This window comes from Myxine glutinosa, chromosome 2 (genome assembly GCF_964187855.1).
Source record: "Myxine glutinosa chromosome 2, kmMyxGlut1.1, whole genome shotgun sequence".
Lineage (NCBI taxonomy): Eukaryota > Metazoa > Chordata > Myxini > Myxiniformes > Myxinidae > Myxine > Myxine glutinosa.
This window is the reverse complement of record NC_136262.1, coordinates 10,589,766-10,610,042: the sequence shown is the minus strand read 5'-3', so window position 1 is coordinate 10,610,042 and position 20,277 is coordinate 10,589,766. Positions and strand designations below refer to the sequence as shown.

The window sequence follows — 20,277 nt, the reverse complement described above, 5'->3', positions numbered from 1 at the left end:
TATGGAGGAAGGAATTCTTAATGCAGAGAAATTCGGACAGGAGGCTTACAGTGCATTTGAAGAAACCAAAAAAACCACCGTTTAGAGGCCATTTTCCCCGCAAAGCGGGGGTTGGCCTTTTCGGGGACCGTGGTAGTTGTTGTTTTTTGGTCCCCTTTTTGAAGCAATGTTTTACGGCCGGATGCCCTTCCTGACGCCAACCCTTTTTGCCGCCTTCAACGACAAACAGGGAATTACCAGTGAACTGGTACTCAATTAGCCGACCTCGGAAGGATGACAGGCTGAGTCAACCCCCCTGGCATTAATTCAGCGATCGACCGAGATTCGAACCCAGGATCCTAGGATCCTAAGCCGGCACCCTAGCCGCTAGCCCAACACCAGGGATCTCATGCCGCTAACCCTAACCCTAACAGTGCATTTGAAGAAAAGAGAATAAAGGGAAACCAAAACCTGTGGTCGACAATGACCAACTTGAAATTTCCATCTTGGAATTCGGTTGGCAAAGACCTGTTGGTGAAAACTGGTAGTGAGGTAGTGGCACTGAAAGTGACGACATCCCTGTTTGCTCGACTACTAGTCATTGCAAGGTCATCGAGGGAAGCAGTGGATCTAGAGGAAGTGGTAGGGGCACATGAACTGTCCAATACCAATAGAACTCTTCTCCAGCCAAATGGAATGGTCCACCCCACCACCGACAAGAGCAAGATCATATCACTCCTGGAGGGTCTTGTGAAATCCAGTGATGACACAAACTCAAGTGACCATGCTGAAGAACTTGCAGAACACCCTGAGAATGTGCAAGAAAGACCCAGGACATGCTTAATTGTTGATGGAATGGCGCTATTGCAAGAATTAATGAGTGTCAAGAAATTTCAGAACTGCAAGGAGCTAGGCACAGCGTATGTACAGCTAGCCGAATGCAGAGGACGTGCTTATGAGCAGCTTCGGGTTGTGTTTGACAATTACACAATTGATGCATCATTGAAAGAAGGAACAAGGGAACGTCGTAGAGGCAAGACCAAGGCAGTGAAAAACTATATTGTTGATGAGGAAACCAAAATCAAGGACACCAAGTCATTCCTTGCTAGTAATGTCACAAAGGATTCACTGACACTCTTCCTGGCAAATAGATTGATCAACAGTAGATCCTCCATGCAGATTGTAACGGTGACAAGGAGAAGTGTCCAGAGCAATTTTGAATGTGAAATTGCTAAAGAGGTCAGTAGCCAGGAGGAAGCTGACACACTCATGATTTTGCATGCAGTGCAACTTGTGAAAACAGGATTCATTGTGAGTATCTATTCCCCAGACACAGATGTGTTGTTACTTGCTCTACGTCGAAGTGATGACCTAGGAAGTGATGCTGCAGTTATCATGGGCACTGGAAAAAACTGTCGGAAAATCTTACTAAGGCCAATCTATGAACAGCTCGGTGCTCAGAGGGCAAAAGCACTTGTTAATTGGCATGCTCTCACCGGCTGTGACACCACTGGCCACATTCAGGGCAAGAGTAAAACAACTTGCTTCAAGGCATTCACTGAAAGTAGTCAAACAGTAGTGTCAGCAATTGCTCAGCTTGGAGAGGGTGATAAACCATCTGATGCTGTCCTAGAAGGATGTGAAGAGTATTTCTGTCGCCTCTTCTGTCCGAAAGGTGTCACAATAAGAAGTGCTGCTGAACTACGATGGCACCTATTCCGCCAGCTGAAGGCTGATCAGGGAGTCGAGAAACTAACACCAACTGCCGGTGCCTGGAAAGAGCATGTCCAGCGTGCTCATTTGCAAGCACACACGTGGGCACAAGATCTAACTCTAAATCCAACTGTGATCGACCCAAACACCTTGGGATGGGAAACTGTTGGAGGCGAATTGAGACCAGTCCTGACGCAGGTTGCAATTGCTCCAGCCTCAATTATCCAACTTGTTCGCTGTGGCTGTGGACGAGCTGCAAAGAGTCCTAGCAAATTGTGTTCACGCAGGTGTTCATGCAAAGCTAGGAATGTAGTCTGTACCGAATTGTGTAACTGTGATGCTGATTTGGAGAAATGCTGCAACACTGATGCCCAGCCTATTGGGAATGACATTGTGTTTGATCAGTAGAGAGCCCGTCGTTTGGATTTTTGATAGGAGTTGTTTGATGAAACAAACTGATTAACAAACTGTAGCATTGCTTTCAGAAAAGGCTTAAGTCTATGATGGTTGCTAGCCACCACAACTAGTCTTCATCAATTGTCTCAGACTAAGACACTAGGCTATGTTTACTCATACTTTGATTAAAAATGGCGGCCATCTTGAAATTATAAAGATGTTGGCCATCCAGCTGAAATTTGATTATCACCATTGTCTTCCTTGACCCCGAAAATGTGGGTAAGGACACTATTCTTGTGCTGATACCTTGATTAATAAGTGAGATATAAGGCAAAATAGGTCCGAAATGGTGGCCATCTTGAAATCCAAGATTGCCGCCATGAAGATGTCGTGAAAATTTGGCAACAGCAATTTTTTTTTTTTTATATGCTATTTAGAGTGATTTAAGCCTAGTTGCCAAGAATCTAGCAAAACGGTCCACAAACTTTGGTTTCCCAACATAAGCCCATGTACTAGTAGGTGTTGGAAGACTGAGGCTGCTTTCCTATTCTTGAGCAGACGTCGAACTCAGCATCACCATCCTTAGAGATGTTGCTTCCTCGGTAGGTGAAATGGTTTACATCTTCAACACTCTGGTGCCCAATGGTGATAGGCGGCCCTTGATGTTGGTTGAATGATTGTCATTGTCTTGGTCTTCTCAGAGCTGATGCGTAGCCCAAACTCTTTATGCCACATACCTCCAAGTTGGCGGTCATCTCCAGAAGCTGAACCATCTCTTTGGCCAGTAGTGCAAGGTCATCTGCAAAGACCAGGTCCCATCAGATGATGTTGCCATGGTATGTCAAAGTCTGGACCAACCATCGCCTTCTTCATGATGAAGTCAATGACCAGGAGAAACAAGAAAGGTGACACGATGGTGTCCGCCCGATGGTCCGAAAAAGAAAAAAAGGGCCCGATGGTCCGAATTCAACCGTTTCGGACCATAGGGCCTTCGGACCATCGGGCTGGCACTGACAGGATGCAGTCTTGGCAAACTCCTGTGATGATGTCGAAGGGGACAGTAGGGCCTGTCGAAGGGGACACAGACTGTTAGCATCTGCAGACATGGACACGGTATAAATCTGCTTTTGGTTCGTATCAAGCGAGGTTCCGGAAGTTATAACTAACCTGGTCCGATGCAGAAGTGATGAATGCGGTCTTGTTACTTACGTTGGATGTAATGTCTACGTTGGATGTAATGTCATCATCATAAGCAAATGCTTGTTAAGACCAATTTTAACACAAACATTCAGTACAATCTGTGTGTATATTTTAATTTATACTAAACTTTGCGGATTTAAGTTTTCAGGCAGAGTTAAGTTCTCTCTTAAAACTGTTTCACAGAATGGGCATTCACGGTCGATAGCGGAAGCTGGTTCCATCCATCACCTATTCCGCTATTCACTGTTCAACCTGTTTAACACACAACCAGTTCAGTCAAAAGACACATATGCAGGTGAGATGACCCAAAGCTTGGACCTAAGGTAGATTTGCAGGTGAGATGACCCAAAGCTTGGGGGTAAGGTAGATACAATATGGAGTTGTGATCAGATTCAGGAATGTATTGATCCTTGCATAGATTGGGAGAAGGATTGGCAAATACAGTTTAACCTAAACAAGTGTAAGGTGCTGGAGATGGGTAAGAATAATGAAAATAGTGATCACATGATGCAAGGGGCAATGTTGGACACACAGGAGAAGGATCTGGGGGTGGTAATTGATACAGGAGGTAAGGAAACGGCATTGCCAGGTAGCTACAGGTAAAGCAGGGTTTAAGGTTGCATTCATAGGGGGATAAATTATGATTCAAAAGGTAGTGTTAATACTGTATTATGAATTTAGTGAGGGCCCCAGATTGGCAGGCCCAATTTTCTCTCAACCTTTCCTCAGATTCCAGTTCATTAACTTCTGAAACAATCTTGGTTTCCCTTCTCTGCACACTCTGAATCACAGCTACATGATCCTTTTTAAACCCTTTTTGTTTGCAGAGTTGAGGCTCATGGAGGAGCTAGAACACAAAGCGGAGCAGGAAGTACCACAATGAAAAGAACAGTAAAGAAAGGGAATGGGGGGGGGGGGGCACAGCAACTGCATGATTCAGGGACAAAATGGAGGAAGAATTGGAGTGATAAGAAAGGTGGGGAAGAATGCGAACAAGGGGAGGACACAGGGGGTGAAGAGGATATGGATATAGTTACAAACTCCCAATCACAGAAGTGGAAGGAAAAAATTGGAAAACCCGGAAAGATGTGTGCTTGGGAAGGGTTCATGGTGAGCACAGACTACAGGTGCACTGCACGCTCTGATCAAGTCTGACCAGAGTTGTAAGCAAGTACAGACACATTCAAAGTACACCCATGCCAAATATATCAATAACATCCTCTAGTGCGGCACATAGAGGTATTGGGAGGGAGAGGTGTACGATAATTGATTGGTTAATTGCATAATTAAAATCAATACATAGTGATCGTAAAATAATTTCTTAATCAATTGGCTAAAAGCAAACCTCAACCACCACCCAGCCAGCATGTACAGCTGGGGGCCAGCTGGGTAATAGGTGGTTTTGATGGGCTAAGGTGGGCTTGGGTTCTGGGTGGGTTTTTTAATTGGGTTCCACATGGGTCTCATCTGGGCTGCCGATGCCGTTCTACAACGAGAACAACACTCTTTGACGTCATATCCCACCTTTCAAAGCTGGCTGGGGCCCACATGGGTTTTCGTCGGTTAGGTGGGCTGAACTGGACTTTGAGTGGGCTTTGAACTCGGCCCTATGTGGGTCCCAGTTGGGCCAAGTCTTACCCAGTCGAACTCAGCTGCTCCTGGACTCTGTGTCCTCTCCTGACAAGGTGGAGAAGTTTTTGTCAAACCTCGACTCTGATTCAGCAACTGGAGCAGAAGGCATCAGCCCACGGGTCCTAAAATCCTGCTCTGCCATTTTATCTCACCGTCTCTCTGTTCTCTTCACCCTCTCTTTTTCTCAAGGTCATCTACCGTCAGCTTGGAGATCAGCAAACATTACCGCTTTACACAAAAAAATGTGCAAAAACAGATTTCTCCCGCCTCTGGAACAAACTCCCTCACTCTTCAATCCCACTCCTCCCTCCAGGTCTTCAAAACAGCTGTTCACCACCATCTCTTATCTTCCCCCATCCAAAACCTTGATCTTTTCTACCCCCGCTAATTCACTCCACATCCACTTTTTTTAAATACCAACTTCTTTCCTGGAAGTCGTAGCAGTGTCCATGTGTTTTATACTTCTCCCACCCACCCCCCTCCCCCCAAGTCCTCTCCCTCCCACAGATCTCCCGATGTCCCTGCTCTCAAATGTTGTACTTGTGTGCTTCCCTCTCTCCCCCCATCTTGTCTCCCGCTCCCTTTATCATATGTTTTATGTGTCAGTTTGTCTTTTCGTGATTAATGTGAGCTCTTACACGAGCCTCGATCTTGTACACACAATAAAAGAGTTCAGAAGTTGTTTTTTTTTAATGGCAGCCAGCAGCTCGGAGCCAGCGTGTTATCAAGACCAGTTCAACAACAGTTTTTTAACTTGTTTGTTGTTGTCTGAAGTGAATCATTCCGTTTGAAGAAACATTGTAGTTTCCAATTAGCAGCCATGTTGTAGATCACGTACACATATACACACACAGGATAAATGTATCCACTTATCCTGATGTAGATCGACAATTTTATCAATGTAGACTGTAGAGGGTTGAAAGTTTGATTTTTAGAAGATCTATACATAAGGTGTGTGTGTGTGTGTGTGTGTGTGTGTGTGTGTGTGTGTGTGGTGTGGTGTGTCGCCATTTCTTTCAGGGATGGGTGAGCGGATCTTATCTTCATCAAACTTTCAGAGGTTCACATCCTTGCTATTCTGGAAGAAGGAATACAACAGCAAGATGTTCCAATACATTTCAAATACCACAGGAACACCATTGAATTATTAAAGCATTTTCCATTATTATCTTGTTTTCACAGATCCAAGTGAGGATGTTCTTTAAGATCACTTCTAGCAAAAGCCTCTCTAAAAATACACTCCATTCTATATTTCTACCGACAGTAAAGCAGATGTGATATTGTAGCTCATGCAGGATTGATTTACACCCCATTTACATTCACCTGAGCCCCATGAAAAATCCATGTATAAACCCATGCAAATCCCATGCCCAGCCGATGTGGGCTAGCCCACAAAAATCCCATGCACTGCCCACGTGGGAAACCCAGTTGGTCCCTGGGTGGAGCCTATGGACAAATCCAGCTGGGGTCTATGTGGGGGAACAGACATGGGACCCACAAATTAGCCTACAAAGGACTCATATGGGCCTCAGCTGGACATCCTGGCTGGGTACTTGGACTCATTTATATCGTCATTCCAGTAGTGGTCCAGTGGATATACATGTCCCTTGGAAGGAAGTCTTGAACCACACACACGCACATGCATACACACACACACACACACACGTACATACACCAACATATACACACACACACACACACAGGTATACACACACATACATACCTACGTATACACACATACACACACATACACAAACACACGTACATACACCCACCCACACACCTACATATATACACAAACATACACACGTATGTACACCCACACACACACCTACATATATACACACACACAAACAGGTATACACACACACACATACATACCTACGTATACACACACACACATGTATAAACACACATACCTTCGTGTATACACACACACACACACACGTACACATATGTATACACACACACACGTAAAAACACACATATACCCACGTGGGTCCACACACACACACATATATGATCGTACATATACACACATACATAAACACACACATACACACGTACGTATTTATGCAGACACACATACGTATGCACATAAACACACATATGTATACACACGTACATATACAGTATACACACACACATACGTATACACATGTATGTATACACACCTACATACACACACACACACACCTAGGTATACACACATACATACCTACATACACACATGCATACCTACGTATACACATATGTATACACACAGACACACGTAAAAACACACATATACCCACGTATATATATATACACACACACACACACATATGCGTGTACACATACACACATACATAAACACATACACACGTATGTATTTATACAGACACACATGTACACAGACGCACATATACAGTGCATTCAGAAAGTATTCAGACCCCTTCACTTTTTCACATTTTGTTATGTTGCAGCCTTATGCTGAAATCGTTTAAATTCATTTTTCCCTCATCAATCCACACTCAATATCCCATAATGACAAAGACAAAACAGGGTTTCAGAAAGTTTTGCAAATTTATTAAAAAGAAAGAACTGAAATATCACATTTACATAAGTATTCAGACCCTTTTCTATGACACTTGAAATTTAGCTCAGGTGCCTCCCATTTCTGTTGATCATCTTTGAGATGTTTCCACACCTTGATTGGAGTCCACCTGTGGTAAATTCAATTGATTGGACATGATTTGGAAAGGCACACACCTGTCTATATCAGGTCTCACAGCTGACAACGCATATCAGAGCAAAAACCAAGCCATGAGGTCGAAGGAACTGACTGCAGAGCTCAGACGGGATTGTGTCGAGGCACAGAATTTCTGCTGCATTGAAGGTTCCCAAGAGCACAGTGGCCTCCATGATTCTTAAATGGACGAAGTTTGGAACAACCAGGACTCTTCCTAGAGCTGGCCGCCCGGCCAAACTGACCAATCGGGGGAGAAGGGCCTTGGTAAGAGAGGTGACCAAGAACCCGATGGTCACTCTGGCTGAGCTCCAGAGATCCTGTGTGGAGATGGGAGAAACTTCCAGAAGGACAACCATCACTGCAACACTCCACCAATCTGGGCTTTATGGCAGAGTAGCCAGCCGTAAGCCTCTCCTCAGTGAAAGACATGAAAGCCCGCTTGGAGTTTGCAAAAAAGCACCTAAAGGACTCTCAGACTGTGAGAAACAAGATTCTGTGGTCTGATGAAACCAAGATGGAACTGTTTGGCCTCAATTCTAAGCGTCACGTCTGGAGGAAACCAGGCACTGCTCATCACCTGCACAATACCATCCCAACGGTGAAGCATAGTGGTGGCAGCATCATGCTGTGTGGGTGTTTTTCAGCAGCAGGGACTGGAGGACTGGTCAGGGTTGAGGGAACAATGAACGGAGCAAAGTACAGAGATATCCTTATTGAAAACCTGAAACGGAGCGCTCAGGACCTCAGACTGGGCCGAAGGTTCACCTTCCAACAGGACAATGACCCTAAGCACACAGCCAAGACAATGCAGGAGTGGCTTAGGGACAACTCTGTGAAGGTCCTTGAGTGGCCCAGCCAGAGCCCTGACTTGAACCCAATCGAACATCTCTGGAGAAACCTGAAAATGGCTGTCCACCGACGGTCCCCATCCAACCTGACAGAGCTTGAGAGGACCTGCAGAGAAGAATGGCAGAAAATCCCCAAATCCAGGTGTGCAAAGCTTGTCGCGTCATAACCAAGAAGACTTGAGGCTGTAATCGCTGCCAAAGGTGCTTCAACTAAGTACTGAGTTGAGGGTCTGAATACTTATGTCAATGTGATATTTCAGTTTTTTATTTTTAATAAATTTGCAAAACTTTCTAAAATGCTGTTTTCTCTTTGTCATTATGGGGTATTGAGTGTAGATTGATGAGGGAAAAAATGAATTTAAACGATTTCAGCCTAAGGCTGCAACATAACAAAATGTGAAAAAAGTGAAGGGGTCTGAATACTTTCTGAATGCACTGTATATACACACAAACGTATGCACACATGTATGTATACACACATGTATACATGTACACATATATGCACACGTGGATAGACACACACACGTATACACACACACACACACACGTATACACACACACATATATACACACACACACGTATACACACACACACGTATACACACACACACACACAGAAATACACATACACACATATATACACACACACACACACATATACACACATACACATACACACACATATACACCCACACACATATACACACACGTATATACACACACACGTATACACACACACACGTATACACACACACACATATACACACACACGTATAACACACACACACACACATATATACACACACACATATACACCCACACACATATACACACACACACATATACACCCACACGTATATACACATACACACACGTATATACACACACACACACACACGTATACACACACACACACACATTTACGTATACACATACAAATGGTGTAAAAATTACATTTGTATGTTTTTTTAAAATAATGTGTGGGACTTGAACCCGAACTGAAAGTCCGTGTCTGGACTCAGGACTTGATACCAACTGAGATCCCGCGGCAGTCGGTGCCGTGTACATATGTTGTCCTACGTATGTCCGAGTATTTCATGTTTAGAACGGTCCCTCCTCACTCGGGCACACTCCCAATACAGCCGGGACCGGCAACGTGTGCATTCCATAATTTTGGGAAATCTCCCGGAAGTTACTGTCTCTCAAAGTGCTTCCTTATTTCCAAATTGCAGTTTCCGAGCTTCCTCGGAAAGGGTCACCTAGTGCGTACCACATCGGTCTTGAGGCAAGATCCTCCGTCTGGTCTGAGGTGACGTTCACAGGTATTGTCACACCTCTCATGATATGTCACTTAGCTTGTGTCGAGTCGATGTTGCCGATGGGAGAGTGTGGACCGATTATACGGATATGACGGTCATTGCCGTTCCCCGTCCCTCAAGTTGTTTTTCCCCTTTCTGGATCGCCATTCCTTTGATGGCGACCGCGTCGGTCCACATCACGGGTATCCACAATCTGAGTCGATGGTCTGATGCCTGATACCTCTCAGTCGTCTATTCTGGGTTTCATTCCCGAATCCCAATCCGACTATTAACTGTTGCGTTGCTGTTGCTCAGGCAGGACCATCAATCACGAAGTGCATCGTCCGAGCCACGTCGGACATTGAACTGGATGTCCCGTGTGTTGGCATCGCTTGGTGAACGTTAAAGACTCCCGCGGTGCCCTTTACCAAGGGTATGTGAGTTGTCGGCCGCACCCTGAATGAATTACAAATTCCTGCACCTTCCTTCGAGCTTCAAACCTGGTCAGCCGGTTCATAATCCAAAGAGTTGGGCAAAACTTCTTCCTCAAGAGCACTTATGTGGGGTTGTTAGGGTTAGGGTTAGGGTTGGGGTTAGGGTTAGTTGTTAGAGTTAGTTATTAGAGTTACTTGTTAGGGTTACTTGTTAGGGTTGGGGTTGGGGTTAGTTGTTGGGGTTGGGGTTAGTTGTTAGGGTTAGGGTTAGTTGTTAGGGTTGGGGTTGGGGTTAGTTGTTAGGGTTAGGGTTAGTTGTTAGGGTTAGGGTTAGTTGTTAGGGTTGGAGTTGGGGTTAGTTGTTAGGATTCGTTGTTAGGGTTAGGATTCGTTGTTAGGGTTAGGGTTAGTTGTTAGGGTTAGGGTTAGTTGTTAGGGTTGGAGTTGGGGTTAGTTGTTAGGATTCGTTGTTAGGGTTAGTTGTTAGGGTTAGTTGTTAGGGTTGGGGTTAGTTGTTAGGGTTAGTTGTTAGGGTTGGGGGTTGAGGTTAGTTGTTAGGGTTAGTTGTTAGGGTTGGGGTTAGGGTTAGTTGTTAGGGTTCGGGTTAGGGTTAGTTGTTAGGGTTAGTTGTTAGGGTTGGGGTTAGGGTTAGTTGTTGGGGTTGGGGTTGGGGTTAGTTGTTAGGGTTAGTTGTTAGGGTTGGGGTTAGGGTTCAGGTTAGTTGTTAGGGTTCGGGTTAGTTGTTAGGGTTGGGGTTAGTTGTTAGGGTTGGGGTTAGGGTTAGCGGAGAAGCGCACGAAAATCGCGAACCCGAAAAACTCAAAATCACAAAAGGAAACTGAAGGTTGAAAACTGAAGGAAACTTCAGTTGAAACTGAAGGACTGGATCTAATCATGTGACCCGTATCTTTTCAGTCATTTCTGTCACTTGTTCCCCATTACGCAGGCTCGTCACGACACCTTGGTCGGCTGTGGCGGAAGACATGGCGGAGCGAAAGGAGAACATGACGGCAGGTGCGTGCGGTTTGCAGCTGGTTCCTTACCAGAAACTCCTGGATCTGCACCTGCTCGCGCACGGCGGGTTCGGCTCAGTGTTCCGAGCACGTCACGCCGACTGGCTCACACACGTGGCTGTCAAGTGCCTCAGCCTAGATGGCACAACCTCGGTCAGGTGAGGGTGCCCACTTGGCCAACGTCTAATCGTTCATTTTTAGATTTTTTTTTTGGAATAGAAAGTCGAGGCTCTCGGAATGGTGGAAACCCAGAATAGGAGAGGTGAAAAAGGTGTAAAGTGAAAAAGGTGAGAAAACACACCTTGAGAATGAGAGAGTAGAGTGGAGGGAGGAGGACACAGCATCGTGAAGATACTGGACTCAAACACAAAAAGGAAGGGTTGAAAAAAAAACAGGAAAGTTAAACCGTGAATGAAAGAAATAGATGGGAGAGGGGAGAAAACAACAACCTGCAAGAAAATAGGTGTGTTGTGTGTGTGGGGTGGTTGATGGAAGGAAGAAAAGATCATGAGTAAGGATGGAGATTTGTGAGCTGTCCGGGAATATAACAAAGGTAGGGAATAAGAAAACACACCGTAAGAACAATAATTGAACAATGCAATGAATGGAACTCAAGCCTTCACCTATCATCCGTTGATTTTGTAGAGGTGTTTACAGGTTGAATAGAGAGGCAATGTGGAAGATACTGAGACGCATGGAGTAGCAGACCAAACATTAAAATTTAAAGGATGATAAAGAGTACCTCCAATGGATACAAATGCAGTGTAATTTGCAACCATAAGTGGTCATCCAAATTTGAAGTTACCATAGGGGTCAGCCAAGGTTGCATGTTGTCTCCTCCATCACTGTTTTAGAGGCGTTGGACTTGGTGATGGACTGGGTGATGGACTGAGTGATGGACTGGGTGTTGGACTGGGTGATGGACTGGGTCATGGACTGGGTGTTGGACTGGGTCATGGACTGGGTGTTGGACTGGGTGATGGACTGGGTGTTGGACTGGGTGATGGCCTGGGTGATGGACTGCGTGTTGGACTGCGTGTTGGACTGGGTGATGGACTGGGTGATGGACTGGGTGTTGGACTGGGTGATGGACTGGGTGTTGGACTGGGTGATGGGCTGGGTGATGGACTGGGTGATGGGCTGGGTGTTGGACTGGGTGTTGGACTGGGTGTTGGACTGGGTGATGGGCTGGGTGATGGACTGAGTGATGGACTGGGTGATGGACTGGGTGTTGGACTGGGTGATGGACTGGGTGATGGACTGAGTGATGGACTGGGTGATGGACTGGGTGTTGGACTGGGTGATGGACTGGGTGATGGACTGGGTGATGGACTGCGTGTTGGACTGGGTGATGCACTGGGTGTTGGACTGGGTGATGGACTGGGTGATGGACTGCGTGTTGGACTGGGTGATGCACTGGGTGTTGGACTGGGTGATGGATTGCATGTTGGACTGGGTGTTGGACTGGGTGTTGGACTGGGTGTTGGACTGGGTGTTGGACTGGGTGATGGACTGGGTGATGGACTGGGTGATAGACTGGGTGATGGACTGGGTGATGGACTGGGTGATGGACTGGGTGATGGACTGGGTGATGGACTGGGTGTTGGACTGGGTGATGGATTGCATGTTGGACTGGGTGTTGGACTGGGTGATGGACTGGGTGTTGGACTGAGTGATGGACTGGGTGATGGACTGGGTGATGGACTGGGTGTTGGACTGGGTGATGGACTGGGTGTTGGACTGGGTGATGGACTGAGTGATGGACTGGGTGATGGACTGGGTGATGGACTGGGTGATGGACTGGGTGATGGACTGGGTGATGGACTGGGTGATGGACTGGGTGATGGACTGGGTGTTGCGGAAAACATCTGAGCAGAAAAGGAACAGGATACTTTGGAGGAACTAATTCAAACAGTGAGAGAAACTCTACTTTGCAGATCAACATCTACCTGATGTCATAATCCTTGCATACACTACATGCAGGAGGAAGTAAATAGACTACAGGAGTATGGGGGTACAAGTGGAGCTGAAAATTAGCATAACCAAAACAGAAACATGAGCATACATGTCACACACATACCGACCAGCAACAACAAGAACAACATGTGGAACAATTCACCAATCAGAGAGGTTGACAAGTTTATATATCTGAGGTCAATAGTTACCATAACAGGAGTGGGAGATGGAGATGTACTACCACAGATACAAAGGGCAAAGGGGGCATTCATGAGACTCAAGGAAATTTAGAAATCAAAGAAATATAACACAACAAGAATGATCGAGCTGTGGTCACAATCTGAGACAAAATCCAGGAATGGGAAGATTGGGAAACGTGAATTTAACCCAAAAAGGACTGAGCTTTAGGAGGCTCAAAAGACTAAGGGGGGGACATAATGGCCCCCTCGCCCTAAGATCTCAGCAAAAGAATGTTCGTACGTTACCAAATTTGGGATGCGCATATTGCTCGATATAACGTAGAAGAATGAGTGGTTGATTTTGGTAAAATTAGACGTTTTCAAATTTGATATCAAAAGATGCGCAAGACTTAAAAGAAAATAAGTCATGAAACGGTGTGCGGTGTAATCTCGAGTGGTCGTGAAGGAATCGTGAAATTCATGGGGGTGGGGGGGACCATGATGGCCTTTTATGGTTAAAGGACTCTAAAAAGATGAACAGCGTGATTGGGAAACAGAGATTTAATGTGCTATTAAATAATTAACTCAACACTCCTCATCCATGTCACCCTCCGCCACGGTTATATCAGAACGAGCTGATTCATCACATGGTCACGGATTGCTTAGCCCCAATACAGGGCTGTTCAAAATTATGCAGCGCTATATTTTTTAGTAATTCGTGTAACGTAACGCTCGATTACCATGCGTTCTAACATACCATGTCCGTGCGTTCTGAGGGGCTTGATTAACCCTTACCATTAATTATTCAACACGTGATTATATGTTTCAGGGTCCCTCATCATCAATAACACACGACCCAAACAAAGCCAATGGAAATCTGACACAAGAAACCTGGGAAGTGTCTAATCAGCTGAGGCTAACAGGCATAATGTGTTAGGCCTACCAGAAAACCAAGATGGTGGCCATATCATTCGTCTCGGTGTTATGGTGGGTGGAGTCAAGCACAGATGTGGGTGTGGTCTGGCAGCTGTCCGACCAATGGAAGCATATTTCAAAAATCGACCCCCAACAAGAACCACAACAACAGTAACAGCAATGCAAAGCCCTTGTAGACCTGCCACGTGTTGCAGGTAAAAATAAGCTGAGGATCTTTGACTACAACGTGGTCAGTCGTCCCATTTAGATATGGATCTTGGAAAATCTCCCAAAAAAAAATCAAACAGGAGTCTTTCATCTATATAGCAGCCATAAGGAAATCTCGAGAATCTTCTAGCTTGACAGGGCTAGTAAGATACAGGTTGAAAGGTTAACATGGAGGAAAAACATCATGGAAGAGATCAAAATTAGGAGGTGGAGATGGATTGGTCACGTGATACACATAGGATATCGAAAAGAGGAATTAATATGAAGAGAAGAGAAGGGTTGGATAACCAAGAGAGACCTGGCGACGGTACCGTACCGTCGAGAAGGAAATGAAAGGAATGAAGGTATAACCTGGAATATAATCGGAACTCGGGCCCAAGACCAGGGAAAATGATGGAGGTTCATAAGAAGCTCCAGAAGTGAGAGGAAAGGGATACAAAACATTTTAAATTGATTTAAATTTTGTTTAAACATTAGGGTTGTTCGTGTGAGTTAAGGGATATGAAATATGGGAGATGAGAGAGGAACTCAGAAATGTAGAATGAGACTTGGGACTTGAATTAATGAGGTCTGGGACTAAATGAATGAAAGGTGTGCTTTCAATGAATGAATGAGATGCAGGACTTGAATGAATGAGATGCAGGACTTGAATGAATGATATGCAGGACTTGAATGAATGAGATGCAGGACTTGAATGAATGAGATGCAGGACTTGAATGAATGATATGCAGGACTTGAATGAATGAAATGCAGGCCTTGAATTAATGAGATGTGGGACTTGAATGAATGAGATGTGGAACTTGAATGAATGAGATGTAGAATTTCAATGAATGAGATGTGGGACTTGAATGAATGAGATGTGGAATTTCAATGAATGAGATGCAGGACTTGAATGAATGATATGCAGGACTTGAATGAATGAGATGCAGGACTTGAATGAATGAGATGCAGGACTTGAATGAATGATATGCAGGACTTGAATGAATGAAATGCAGGCCTTGAATTAATGAGATGTGGGACTTGAATGAATGAGATATGGAACTTGAATGAATGAAATGCAGGCCTTGAATTAATGAGATGTGGGACTTGAATGAATGAGATATGGAACTTGAATGAATGAGATGTGGAATTTCAATGAATGAGATGCAGGACTTGAATGAATGAGATGCAGGACTTGAATGAATGATATGCAGGACTTGAATGAAGGAGATGTTGGGACTTGAATGAATTCAATTTAGGACATGAATAAATGAGTTATAGGACTTGAATGAATGAGTTGTAGGACTTGAATGAATGCATGAGATGCGGGACTTGAATGAATGAGATGTGGGACTTGAATGAATGCGTTATAGGACTTGAATGAATGCGAGAGATGTGGGACTTGAATGAATGCGTTATAGGACTTGAATGAATGCGTTATAGGACTTGAATGAATGCGTTATAGGACTTGAATGAATGTATTATAGGACTTGAATGAATGTGTTATAGGACTTGAATGAATGCGTTATAGGACTTGAATGAATGTTGTTATAGGACTTGAATGAATGCGTTATAGGACTTGAATGAATGTGAGAGTTGTGGGACTTGAATGAATGCGTTATAGGACTTGAATGAATGCGTTATAGGACTTGAATGAATGCATTATAGGACTTGAATGAATGCGTTATAGGACTTGAATGAATGCGTTATAGGACTTGAATGAATGCGTTATAGGACTTGAATGAATGCGTTATAGGACTTGAATGAATGCGTTATAGGACTTGAATGAATGCGTTATAGGACTTGAATGAATGCGTTATAGGACTTGAATGAATGCGTTATAGGACTTGAATGAATGCGTTATAGGACTTGAATGAATGCGTTATAGGACTTGAATGAATGCGTTATAGGACTTGAATGAATGCGTTATAGGACTTGAATGAATGCGTTATAGGATTTGAATGAATGCGAGAGATGTGGGAGTTGAATGAATGAGATTTGGGCCTTGAATGAATGAGATGTGGGATTTAAATGAATGAGAATGTGGGACTTCAATGAATGGACTTCAAATGAATGAATGAACTCAGTCATTGTTTCGCTCACCTACCACAAAAAAAATAAAGAAATAAATATATATACAGTATATATAACTACAAATTGTTCAGTCAATTCCATCCAACGAATAATTTCCTTTTCATCGATTTTTTCCACTGAGAAACCTTAGCAGTCTTAACAGTTATAAGAGACTACTGTATTATGCGGACTTGGGATTGGGATAGAGGGCAGTGGGGAGGAGGTGTTGCGGACCTGATGATGACACCTGTGTCATATCCTGCAAATTCCATGTATTACTCTTTTTATTTACTGATTTTATATGTTGCACCTGTTGAGATTGTCACCCTTTCACCTGCACCTCCTCTTCTCATGCTATGTGCACCATTGCCCAGTTTGTTCTCATCCAGTTTCCCCATCACTCCACTTCATCCTACCCTTTGCCCACCATCACTCCACTCTTCCAAGAGACTTGATACCCATTTACAATTTGTGTATTTAAATAACACAATGTATGTTCTTTCAACAAAAGCAGACATCACTTTTTTGCAAAGGGCCATGAGGACAAAATGATTTTGATAAATATCTGATGCAGGGAGAGAACAGTATTGCTACGTGAGGCGGAGATGATGCAGCGAGCTCGTTTTTCGCACATCATTCCTATACTGGGGGTTTGCGAAGACCCCGAGTTTGTGGCCATTGTGATGGAGTACATGCCAAATGGCTCCCTTGATGCACTCCTACACCAGGTATGACCTCCGCCATTCTGATCTGAGTGGGCCTGGGTTCATGAAGGTCTACTTCTCTCAAGCCAGACCCAAGGCCTAGTCGAGCTTTTTGCAATGAGAGGTGCCACTTGAAATTCCACAAAACAAGATGGATGCCCTTGGTATAGAAACTAGATGTTTGTGGATGTGGCTGAGTATTTATGAAATAAATACACAATTCTACATTGTTGGCTTTATTTGATGGACTTTGCTTCTCGTTATTGTCCCAAGCCCTGGAACGTCCCCTGCGTGCCATGGCCGCTCAGGATCCGCATGCTGCACGAGATGGCGCTCGCAATGAACTACCTGCACAGTCTCACACCACCCCTGCTGCACCACGATTTGAAGAGCCACAACGTCCTGCTTGATGGTGATTTCCATACGAAGGTGCAAAGGACCGTGAGCGCAAATGTATCGTGATGAGCCTATGGTGATTGTTAGGCCTCTAATGTGTGCAAAACCAGTATGAACTAGATGGTATTCATAGAATACTTACCCTGCGCAGTCAACTTGTTGCGAGCCAACTCTTCTGATTTTGAACATTTTTTTTTCTTTGATTCAATATGGCTGCCGGACTACGTGAGCGATGACATCATACATTTATATTCTCCAATATATTTGTTGCATAGATCACGCTCAATACATTTCAAACTGATCAGACTAAGCGTTGTCCCTGTCGAATTATGACGTCATAATTATGGCACCAATGACGTCATCGTTAACAACACCTATTCCTCATGTGGAGTTCTTTACAATGACTCATGTCTCAATTTTTTCCATGCAGCGGTTTTGGAGATATAGAGGTGCAACATTTTTCGGTTTTTCCAAGATAGCGCCTGTACCACATGAGCTATGACGTCATGATTATCATTAAAATATTCTACAGGAGGAGGCGCTCCTATGGTGAAAATTTCGTGCCCATCAGACCAACAGTTGCTGAGAAAAAATATTCATAATGATCGGATAAGTGTTGTACTTGTCGAATTATGACGTCATAACGAAGGCACAGATGACATCATCATTAACAGGTCTTATTCCCCAAGGGGAGTACTTGACAATGAGCCATGTTTCAATTTTTTCCATTGAGCGGTTTGGGAGATATAGAGGTGTAAACTTTTTCCTAGATGGCGTCCGTACCACGTGACCTATGACGTCATAATTATGAATAAAAAATCTATACAGGCGGAGGCGCTTCTGTGGTAAAATTTCGTGTCAATCGGACCAATGGTTGCCGAGAAAATGAATTTTTTAAATGCAGACACGTACGGCACACGACACACGGCAGACGTATGCACCTGAATGCTTAACCCCGCTTTTCGCTTCGCGAGCACAGGGTAAAAATAACGTGTAATAGTACAGCGGATAACGACAACAATTGTGCATTTTATGAGAAAAGCATGAAATTTCTAACATAGTGCATACCATAAGGTTTATTTTCAGATGTGGAGGGAAGTCAGATTTGACCTCTGAGGACCGTGAGAGGTCAAACCCAAAATGGCCGCCAGTCCACCGGGTCTAATGTTCAAACGCGCTTAATTTTGGAACCAAACAGTGTAGAAAAACATTATAGGTGTCATTTCCAACTAAATTGGGGATGCCCATTCATTTGGTGATGCTTTTGAGAACGCCAGATCTGAATATAAACATATAATATAAACATGCCCATTGCTTACGTAACATTGCTTTCAATGAACTCCTAGGCATGCCAAGTTAGGTCAGTGAAGGCTCAATGTTACTGCTCGGGCGATTTGTGGTGCTGATGTACGACCGAACCACTGAGAGCACGGAAGTGAATGATGCCAGGAAACAGCTCTTCACACAGAAGTGTAGAACTCTAGAGAACATTCCTCCAACCCAGGCAACACTCAAGCAGCACATCAAGCGCACTTGCTACCAGGCCAACTGTTGGAACCAGGCATTGATCATGGATCCAGAGATGCCAGACCCACCTGACTGGGGCTGGACAAAGGAGACAACTGGGTGGCAGCCTCTTTGGACCACTCTCCCTGAAGCATCAAAATCGTGCCATGAATTGATCCACTGTGGCTGCAAGTGTGCCAAAGCTGCACTCAAGTGCACTGCACTGTGCTTCTGTTCTGGAGACTGTTAGATTTTGATCATTACCAATTTTCATCATTGCACTTAAGCTTTTGTGGACATACTTGGTTAACTACAGTTATTTTTTCAGAGGTTATTGCATCATTCCTTGCAGTGTAAACACTTTTTTTTCATCATTTCTGGTCTCTGGGTGTTCTGTACCTATCCCTGTACCTGAAAAAATAAAGTTTTAAAAGTTCAAATGAACTTTTTCCAATAGCAGTTCCAACTGCAGTATCATAAAAATAGATATTTAACGTAATTCGACCTTGACCTTGACCTAAATGCATGACCTTGAGTTCTGGCGAGCTCAAAAGTATCACCAAATGAATGGGCACCCCCAATTTAGTTGGAAATGACACCTATAATGTTTTTCTACACTGTTTGGCTCCAGAATTAAGCGTGTTTGAACATTAGACCCGGTGGACTGGCGGCCATTTTGGGTTTGACCTCTCACGGTCCTCAGAGGTCAAATCTGACTTCCCTCCCCATCTGAAAATAAACCTTAAGGTATGCACTAACTATGTTAGAAATTTCATGCTTTTCTCATAAAATGCACAATTGTTATAATATGAGAGCTTATCCGCCGTACTATAAAGGGTGAAAGTTATTTCTTTGTTGGAATAGGTCACTGGGAGCATTTTTATGCCTTTGCCGACGAAGTCTCCGGAGGTATTAGGTTTTTACGGTTGTCTGTCTGTCCGTCCGTCCATGATAGATTGTCGTTGCTGCTATAACTTCAGAACAGCTGAAGGTATATATGTCAAACTTGGTACAAATATGTATAATGATGTAATAATGTGGGCGGAGGCATATCGGTCGACGTCACAACGTCGAAGAGTGCCGTTCTAGTTACCAAT

General features: G+C 44.2%; 1 protein-coding gene across 4 annotated transcripts in view; it reads left to right on the top strand.

Moving 5' to 3' along the window:
* Positions 1-9,514: 9,514 nt before the first annotated feature.
* Positions 9,515-20,277, top strand: part of RIPK2 (receptor interacting serine/threonine kinase 2) — a 39,049-nt gene continuing 28,286 nt past the window's right edge. The window contains exons 1-5 of one of the 4 annotated variants that reach the window (XM_068108742.2): positions 9,515-9,821; positions 10,113-10,230; positions 11,178-11,402; positions 17,149-17,302; positions 17,552-17,707. In XM_068108742.2, the coding sequence (XP_067964843.2) occupies positions 11,215-11,402; positions 17,149-17,302; positions 17,552-17,707 (498 nt within the window). In that variant the 5' untranslated portion in view covers positions 9,515-9,821; positions 10,113-10,230; positions 11,178-11,214. Of the gene's footprint in view, positions 9,822-10,092; positions 10,231-10,312; positions 10,409-10,947; positions 11,403-17,148; positions 17,303-17,551; positions 17,708-20,277 lie in introns of those variants that run through there. The other 3 variants (XM_068108744.2, XM_078772977.1, XM_078772976.1) reach the window with 3 other exon arrangements.